General features: G+C 41.7%; 1 protein-coding gene across 1 annotated transcript; it reads right to left on the bottom strand.

Annotated features, from left to right (window-relative positions):
- Positions 1-1,362: 1,362 nt before the first annotated feature.
- Positions 1,363-7,034, bottom strand: LOC145956776 (uncharacterized). Its single transcript, XM_083072452.1, has 2 exons — positions 4,630-7,034; positions 1,363-3,238 (listed from the first exon to the last, which is right to left on the bottom strand). Exon 2 carries the CDS (start codon positions 3,233-3,235, stop codon positions 1,376-1,378), a length of 1,860 nt encoding a protein of 619 aa, XP_082928578.1. The 5' UTR covers positions 3,236-3,238; positions 4,630-7,034; the 3' UTR covers positions 1,363-1,375.
- Between the last annotated feature and the right edge of the window lie 2,936 nt (positions 7,035-9,970).

The following is a 9,970-nucleotide window of genomic DNA, read 5'->3' as shown; positions in this document are numbered from 1 at the left end:
ATATCCTAACCCTTGTTTCCCCGGATTATCCTTGATAATGGGTAGCTCCGGGATTCCTTGGGAGTCCTTGCCTAATCCTTGTCCTGGCAAGTATCCATTCTTTGTGAGCATGGAGGCTACCTTCTTCATTTCTCGGGGAAACGTTTCAACACTGGCGATCTCCAATGCTTGGAAGGCGATTTCTAAAGCTTCCTCTGCTGCATCCACATATGGTATATTGGATGGCTTGCTGATGAGTATGTCATCTTCAGCTTGTACAGTCACCAGTTTGTCACCCACTATGAACTTGACTTTCTGGTGAAGCGTAGAGGGTACAGCTTTTGCATCATGAATCCAAGGTCGGCCGAGGAGACAGCTGTATGCGGGAGTGATATCCATCACTTGAAATTCGACGTTGAAGATAGTGGGTCCAACTTGGATTGGAAGATTGATTTCTCCCACTACTTCTCTTTTAGATCCGTCAAAAGCTCGAACGATCATGTTGCTCGGGCGCATTTGGACTCCCTTGATTGCCACTTGCTCGAGAGTTCTTTTTGGCATCACGTTCAAGGAAGATCCATTATCTACCAAGACTTTTGCGATGTGATATTCTTTGCACTTTACAGAGATGTGCAAGGGCTTGTTATGATTAGGTCCCTCGGTGGGGATCTCTTCATCGGTGAAAGTGAGGTGATCATTAGCCGTAATGTGACTAACAATCCCCTCAAATTTGTCTTGGGAGATAGAGTGCGACACATACGCCTCGTTCAAGACTTTCAACAGAGCTTGCCGATGCGGTTCGGAGCTTAGGATCAACGACAACAAAGTGATCTTTGCTGGTGTCTTGTGAAGTTGATCCACGATGGAATACTCGCTCTGTCTGATGAATTTTAACAGCTCATCAGTCTCCTCCTCGGATTTCTTATTTTCCTCGGTTCTTTCTTTTTCTTTTCCTTTATTCTTGGGAGCTTTGTCATGAAGATCTTCGGGAGTGTAGATCCTGCCACTCCTGGTCATGCCCCCAAATCCAGCGATGTTTGATATATCGCTGTCGGCAGAAGTGTGGATGTCGTATATCCACGGCACAGCCTTATTCGATTCGTAGGGAAAAGGCCTTGGAGCGTTAATCCTTAAAGGCGTCGGACCTTCCCCTTTATTTGTCTTGATTACCAACAACGAAGCTGTCGTGTGCTTGCTTTGCGTAGTTGTTGGTTTGCATTTTATTACCAATGGTGTGCGATCCATTCTGAACATACGCATCGATTAATTCTTTCTTTTTATTAATCTTTATTATTTAATTACTGGGAGAGATAAATGCAAATGAATGACTAATGAGATGCAAAGGCAATAAATCTCAAAAATATGATTTTTATTCATTGAAGAAAGTGTATAACTTTTATACAATGCTTTGAAGCAATTTTTTACAAAAAGAGAAAAGCCGGTAGAAACCCACAGGCGGGTTCTTACGTCTTTGCCATTCTTCTTCGGCTTCTTCGACATGGCGTGTCATTGCTTCAATCTGCGTATGGACCGCTTGGCTCATATCTTCACTGATTTTCTGAGCCTCTTTCGCTTTTTGAATATGGTAGTTGATCATGGCCTGCAACTCATTAAGCTCGTCTTCGGCTCGATCCTTCTCCTCTTGGAGTTTGGCCATCTGTGCCAATCCTTCCCTTTCCTTTTTGCGGAAGTCGGAAAGGTTTGCAGCTTGTCGTTGAGCGACTTCCCGCCATTGTTGTGCGTCGGATCGAGTCGAGAGTAAATCATCTTGCATGTCCTTGATCAACTGTGCCTGCTTTGCATGCTCGGCTTCAAGGCGTGCTATCTTAGCGTTGACTTCTTGGAGTTGACTACCCGGTTCAATCTTTGGCATTTTGAATGTCCGAGTAGTCTCCTTGTTGAGGTTAGCACACTCATCCTTGAGCCGCTCTATCTCGTGGTCTTTCTTCTTGCATTGCCTTTGAAGACCATCAATGAGGAAACTGGATGCTTCGTTTTTCTCCTCAAGAACTCTCATTTGAGCTCCTTGGATTTCCAGTTTCTTGGTCAAGGCGTCGACTTGTTCTTGCAACACCTTCCTTGTTGCTGTAGTTGCACAAGAAGTGGATGGCTGAGACACCCCCCTCTCGCTCCTCCATTTCTCATAGTCGGTGGAGGCGGATACCCGAGGCTTCCCAAGCTCGAGATCTCCCTCATAGGTTGGTTTCTCCCACGCTCTTATGATAGCGTGCATGTCCCTCTGATGTTCGGAATCAAAGGAGAAACACAACCCTCCAAGCTCCTCTTTAGTAGGAACAATTTGAGTCCTCATTAGTTGTCTCATAACCAATTTAGGTGAGTAGGCTATGCAACCTCTGAGGCCCATCAATGGTATGCTTGGATAATTGCCGCATCTTATCAATACATTGCTTGGACGGAACCATGGACAAACCCATGTGAAGTGGTCAATGCTCCACTGTTCCATCTCTTCCTTCCATTCGGAAGCATATCGGCGGCGCATGGGGATCTTGGAGAAACTCCTCAATGGATCGGGCAAGGTCCCCATATGACTAGAGGCATAGAAGTGCGTGATGCCCCACACATACAGCAAGGAGGTGCAACATCGGATGATTTTTTCTTGCTTCTGTTGTGTTAGATGAACAGACAGCAAGGTGTCGGCAAGAATAGCAGGCACGGGACTTTTCATATGTACGTCCCAAGCGAAGAAAGCGTCCATCGCAGCATGGTCCACTGTGTTAGCGTGAAAGGGGAATAGAATCGTCCCAAACACGGCTAACGCAAGAGTCTTGTTGAAAGCTAACCAATCTCCCTCACCAGCCAAGGAAGAAAGGTGGTCTTCTATCATAGCAAGCTTCCAACCCTTGATACTGCCGTTCCCCACTAAGGCAGCTGATCGTGATGGTAGTTTGACCTGAGTGGCAACTCTCTCCACAGCCACATGATTTCCATGAAAAATATAGACCCCGGCTGATTTGGGCCATCGAAGCATGAGTTCGTACTCCTCGAGAGTAGGAACTAGGTCAAACTGGGGAAACTCGAAGCAGTGCAAATCGAGACTCCAAAAATGGACCAAGGCTCTCAGAAAGGCTGGATCCACACAGATCTTCATCAAGTCGAGAACTCGTCCATAGGATTTCTCAAATTCCAAACGAGCCTCTCGTGGCATCAAGGTACAGAGGTGATCCAACCTCTCGGCACGGTACAACAAGAAGTCCACTTTCTTCAACTGCCCATGCACCTCCCTAGATCTCTCCATAATCTACAATACAATGCATGATATGAGATGATGAAGATGAATATGCATGCATAGTGTTTATTTAAACTAAGCATTATCATGTTTTCGGGATTTTCCTAATGTGATGCATGATACTGCTTGGTTTGGATAAATATGTATTTTTTCTTTTGGATTTTTGTATATTTTTTGTTGTTTGTTTTTTTTTTTTTTTTTTTTTTTGGGTGAAAAGGGAAACTACCTATATGAATGTAATGAAGGTAGATGTTAACACCATGTACTAGAAGATCCTTATTTCTATTTATTCTTATTTTAATAGAATAGGAATGTTGTTTGTTTAAAGAATGCAAATGTATGCTCATACAATGTCACATAGCCAATGCACAAACAATTCACTCATCCACGAACAGTCACGAGCGAATCACGAGGTAGGGGTATCCTGCAGAAAAGTGCATATTCAAGGTGGTTCTAACTGTTCTCACCGGTCTAAGGCCCCCAAGGTGCCCCCATTATAGGGACCCAATTCCTCTCGTCGTAAGCCGATGGAAAGTTCCAACGCACTGTCGGACTTGAGTTCATGGTTATCACCTTGAGTGATGTTTTTCCGACAACGGTCTCATAGGCTCCTATAAACCCATCAACCGGCCGTACTAACATCCACTCCCTATGGATTATCACTCATGCCCCCGGGTATAGAGGGAACTGTTGTGTGCAAAGGTTTGTGTACAGTTTGTATTTCAAACAATTGCGGAAATTAAACAAACAACAGTTATTAAAGCCATATAATAAATCATGTTATCATACAAGTGAGGGGTAGTGAAGTAATTTTAGACTATTATTTTGAAAATAATCCATCACTAAATGGGACTGACTCTCAAGGCTTCCCCAGTGGAGTCGCCATCTGTCGCCACCGGCCCAAACGGGCCTCGGCGGTCGCGAAGACGGTCGAGCTCTCTTTTTATTTTTTTGTTTGAAAATGTATTGGATTGTTAGAACGACTTGTTCTCAAACTGAGACCTCGTCGATCTTATCCAATTTATTATTGAAAGAGTCTCACCAATCCAATTTAATCCCAAGCGGGACCCTCCATGGATTAGTGGTTTTTGTAAAAAGGGAGGGTTCGTGGAGTCGCCACCAATGTTTTACTCAAAACATTAGAAAAAGAAGTTAAGGCAATCGATAAAAATCGACTTCGGCCATTATAACCAGAGTCGGGTAAGGGAGTCGGTTACGCGTGAGGAAGGTGTTAGCACCCCACAGCGCCCCTAACGGGTTCCCTATGACGGATTATTTTACAAATAATAGCACAAAATTACTAAATTACCCCTTTTATTTATGAACGATTATTATCTTAAATATCTACATGATGCTTAAATTAAACACACAGAAAGCAGTAAAAGGAGGGAATTAAAGAAAACCTCTTGGAGCGTGCTTTTATAAATCTCAATAAATGCTAGGAGGCTTTGCGGCGCTCCTTCCCTCTACAAGCTTGCTCGACACTCTCCTCGAAGAAAATTTTGACTAAGGGAATCAAAAAGATTTCCCCCTTCGGTTAAATCCGAGACTCAAGCAAAACGCTCAGAACTCGAGGATTTAACCGGTCCTGACTCCCAGAGAGGTTCCTAAGGCAGAGCACTGCTCAAAAACCCCAGAACACTCAATAAGAGAGTCAAGAAATGGTTCAAAAGTGTGTATTGACGTCAAATGACGCCATATTTATAGGAAATAGGAGCAATACGGGCGCTGGGGTCAATACGGCCCGTATTGAGAATTTGTTCTTCAATACGGCCGTATTGAACTCAATACGGCCGTATTGAAGTTCACAAATCTTCAATACGGCCGTATTGAGTCCAGTACGGCCGTATTGAAGTTCAAAACTTCAATACAGGCCGTACTGGTCCCCAAGCAGCCCGTATTGGTCCCAATTCCTCCTATTTTCTATTTTTAGCTATCCTAAGACCTCTTAGACCTATAGAGAACCCTCCTTGGGCCTTCTGGAAGTCCTTCTGGCTGATCCTTCTTCAGTCTTCGAGAGTCTTCAAGCTTTATTTCCAACCCGGACAATTTTAGGGGTCTACAGGGATCCATGTAATGAGAAATTGTCATTGGTCCTCGAAGGAAGAACGATGCATGGAACTCACGAAGATGAGTCTCTAGATATGAATGAGACACCGTATTTCTCAAGTAGATCGTTTGGTCCTATTGCGGACAATGAAGTGGATGAAATGCATGCTATTCGAAGTGATCATGATGAAGGAATATGGTAAAACATACCAACTTAATAGGTTTGTGTTTGAGTATTATTTATTTTTTTATTAGTTATTTTGTTGCTATATTGTCATTATCTTTTTTACTTTATTTGTCTATTAAGTTAATTCGTTGTTTTAATAATGAGAGTTTTATTTTTTTAGGATTATGGCAGATTCGGGGTCTGGCAGTGGAAGGAGGGAAGGTAGATCTATCACCCGATTGTCTGGGTTGACAGGTGGACGCATTGCCAAGGAGAGGACACTAGTTGAGGTGGATCCTCGTTCTGGCAAGGAGTCAGACCCAAATGCTGCAAAATTTAGGAGCTATTTGGGAGTCTTAGCTCGACGTCATGTTTCTATTATCATTCCATCATGGGATGACGTTGAGGAGGCTGACAAGAACCTCATGTGGTAGGATATTCATGTATATACTTGCACATCCCTTCAATATTATATAACTTAAATACGTTATTTATTATTTGTTGTTATTTTGATAGCAAAATTTTGACATTCCCAACATTGAGGTCATGAGGAGGAAGATGTTATCTGCCCTTGCCACCAGGTGAAGAGACTTCAAGACTTTCTTGACACGAGAGTATGTATTTGGAGAGCGACAAAATGAGACTCCCTATCTAAAGTACCAGATTACTGATGAGGAGTGGATGCAAGTTCGTGCCACTCGATTGGACCCTTCTTGGCAGGTTAGTTATTTTAATTAATCTCATTTTCTTATTTGTATTATTGCAGGCCAAAAGAGTAGCTGCCCAAGAACGATAGAGCAAGAATGATGCACCCCATCTATTGTTAAGAGGGGATATGAATTAAAAAAAATTGATGAAGGCAAGGGCAGAGACATCAGGGGTTGAGTCTACTAACTTTGTGGATTCACCTCCCCGCTATGAGATGTGGATAACAGCTCAAACAAAATCAGATGGGAAAATGACTTCTGATGGCTTCCTCCTTCCATGATTGATGTAGAGTGTGAAGGGGGGAGACCTTGCCCTTGATCTAGGCTCACCAAAGGGTAGACAAAGGGAGAGTTATGGTGAAGAAATGAAGATAGGCGTGAAAAGGAGGTGTTTAGGCGGAAGTGTTTAGAGGGGGTGGTGTATGGTTGGTTGCTCAAGTTGGCTCACTCCAAGTGTAGGTGGAGGCCACTCTAGGTTTCCTATTCTCCAAGGGTGGAGATAGGAGGAGGTTAGCCGAAACTAACTAGTGACTAAGGATGGATTTTGAGTCACAAAAGGCTCACTCAATATCATATAATCCAAAGTATTTACAAGTGGTGGGGTGTTGGGTATTTATAGGAGGGGAGGCATCTAGGGTTTCATTTGAGATGTGCATGGCCGAAATTCATATGGCTAATGCACTCCAAATGAAATGTAAATAAACCCTAGATGCAACTTGGTGGCCAAGGATGGAATCTATGGGTTTAGATTGGCTATATCTAGGTGCATGATAAGACCATGCAACCTTTGCCCTCCACTTGGGCCTAAGCCTTTCTATCACCAAAAATACATCCAATGCTCACCAAAAATAGGCGTCACCTCCTAATGTGATACCCTAGCCCAAATTAAAAAACCTAATCATCTAAAGCACCCCATAATACAAGGGTAAAATGGGAAATACAAGGAAAATAAATCCTATGACTAAAATACCCCAAAATACAAGGGTAAAATTGGAATAAGGCAATAAATTCTATACTACTCAAATTGGCCACAGCCATGAACCATGTGATGGGTCTCACATGAAGTGAAGTACCAAGGATGGTCCTCCATCATACCCTCCTTCTTGAGAAGGATTTGACCTGAAATCTTTAAACTCTTCCATTCCATTGATCCTTCAAAAGATGTGAAACCACAATTAGGGAAGTAAAAAATACTAAAACTTTAGCGATGCAATCCTTAAGTACACAATTTGTTGAATGAAAGTGCTAGGGAAAGGAGAGAGCCAAAGAGGCATCACCATTTAAATTATTGGCCCCATGCAATTCATCCACCAAATCATCTATCTTAGGGATTGGGTGCCTTTTATGCAATGATGGCTTTTAAAAAGGTGCTCATCCTCCATTGCCATCTTTCTTTGGCACCAAAATAAGGAGGATGGCACAAGGGTTAAGGTTCTTTTGAACCTAGCCCTTTGTCTTCAAAGGAAAAATTCTTTTTTTCTTTTCTTTTCTTTTTGTTTTTGTTTTTGCTTTTCTCTTCATCATCTTTCTTAGCCTTGAGTTTGAGTTGGTCCTCATTCACTTGAGAGGGTGATAGAGGACACCACACAAACTTCTTACCTAGGTGTTGGAAACTTATTTTATTGGTGAGGCCATCATGGATTATGTGCTTGTCAAATTGCCATGGCCTCCCAAGCAAGACATGACTAACCTCTAATGGCACTATGTCACACAAAACTTCTTCTTGATATTTTCCAATAGAGATTGGTATGCTTGCTTGTTGGTTGACTACAACACCTCTTTCCTCATTGATCCATTGCATTTTGTAAGGTTTAGGATGAGGTTTTGTAGTTAAGGCTAGCTTATCAACCAATCTAGTACTACAACAATTAGAAGTAGACCCACTATCGACAATGAGAGAACAAGTACTTTCTAAGACCTTGCATTTTGTTTGAAACAAGTTCTCTCGTTGTGATTGGTCAATTTCACTAGATTGATTGTTAAGGAGCCTTCTAACTAACAATAGGTCTCCTTCACAAGGTAAGATTTCTTCCTCGGATGCTAAAACTTCTTCTTCATCACTTGAAGATGAGGAAGTAGCTTCATCAAGGCTACTATAGTGATCTTGGCCCTTTAAAAGCATGGTTTTTTTGGTGGGACATTGTGAAGCAATGTGCCCACGGCCAAGACACTTGAAACACTTGATGTCACTTGTTTTAGTGTCTTTGGAATATGCCTTAAAAGATGGTTTTTCTTTTTCTTTTTCTTTTCCTTCCTTGGGATAAGGTAGGGAAGAGTGGCCCTCCTTCTTAAAACTCTTGGAATAAGAGGGAGTGGAGTCTTTTCGAAAAGGTTTTCTTGTAAGTTGATGCTCCACTCTTGAACAAAGTTGAACAAGTTCATTCAAATCCCTATAAGGTAGAAGTTCAACTTTGTCTCTTATCTCAAGATTAAGACCACTTTTAAATCTAGAGATTGTGGTCCTCTCTTCCTCCCTAATCCCAGCCCTCATCATTAGCAACTCCATAGTTTGCCTATATTCTTCCACACTAGAGGACCCTTGTTTCAATCTTTGTAGCTTGTCCATAAGCTCTCGGTCATAGTATGGAGGAATATGCCTCCTTCTTAAGGCACTACGGAGCTCATTCCAATATTGGATTGGGGGCTCATGATTTATTCTCCTTTCTTTTTCTAAGGAGGTCCACCAATACATAGCATGCCCTTGGAAGCTAAGGGTTGCTAAAGAAACCTTCCTATCTCAACTTATTCCATGGCAAGAGAAAAGTTGTTCAACTTTCATTTCCCAATCCAAATAATTTTCAACATTATCTTTGCCATGGAATGGGGGAAGATTGATGTTGGATTCCCTATTGGAAGACTCCCTATGTCTATGGTGTCTTGGGGGTCTTTGATAGTAATCATCATTGTGATGACTACTAAAGAAGGTATCACTTGGAGGTTGGGTATGATGCCCTTCCTCCTCATGAAAACTTGAATGCATATGCCCCTTTCCTCTTGAGGGTTAAGGAGAAGTGACTCTTGGTCTTGAACCACTAGCCTCTCCTCCCACAACTAGTCTCTCAAGCAATCTTTTTATTTCTTCATTATTTCTTTCAAACTCCTTTTCTTTTTTTCTTAATTCTTCCTCTCTTTTTATATTTTCCTCTTCTTTTTTTCTTAGGTACTCTTTCAATTCCCTAAGTTCATCCCTAACACTAGACCTAGTACTACGAGAATTATGACCATGGACACTAGAATGATCACTCATCTTTGATCAAGAAAAGGTTTTCACAAATTGTTTTCAAAAAGGTTTGAAAAGGTTTTCACAAAGAGTGAGTGATAAAAGAGTTTTCACAAAAGGTTTTCAAGGTGCAAGATAGGTAGGAAAAGGCCTAAGTGTACAAAGTGAACTTTCAAGGGGAGGTGGACTACAAAGAATCACTTAATAACCAAGCCCTATCAAGTAAAAATTACTAAGCCTTTTCTACTTTTCTTACAAAACAATTTGACACAATAATAAAGTGTGTGTGTGCACGTTACCCATAGTAGGCAAAATCAAGCCTTCTAAACGGATTTGGAGACAAAGATAAAAGCCTAAGCAATTATACTACCAAAAACTATAAAACATGCAAAAGGAAAACACTTAAAACATATTCTAGTCGAGGTCCTAGGTGAAGGTTTTCAAATCACCTTCAAACTACACGAAGCTAAACCAAGATGAAGAGGTTTAAGAATGGCCAAATTACAAACCAAAAAGAATGAAACCAAGGCCCAAAAACACACTAGGCCGAAAAGAAGAAAAATTAAGCAAAATTATGAAAAACACAAGTCTAAGTCTTCAAA

The sequence above is a fragment of the Cajanus cajan genome, chromosome 4, assembly GCF_000230855.2.
Source record: "Cajanus cajan strain Asha chromosome 4, NIPB_CcT2T_4, whole genome shotgun sequence".
Lineage (NCBI taxonomy): Eukaryota > Viridiplantae > Streptophyta > Magnoliopsida > Fabales > Fabaceae > Cajanus > Cajanus cajan.
This window is presented reverse-complemented; position numbering and strand designations above follow the sequence as displayed.

What these genes read in the sequence shown, in the direction of transcription:
- LOC145956776 (XM_083072452.1), bottom strand. Translation starts at nt 3,235, where the DNA reads ATGGAGAGATCTAGGGAGGTGCATGGGCAGTTGAAGAAAGTGGACTTC.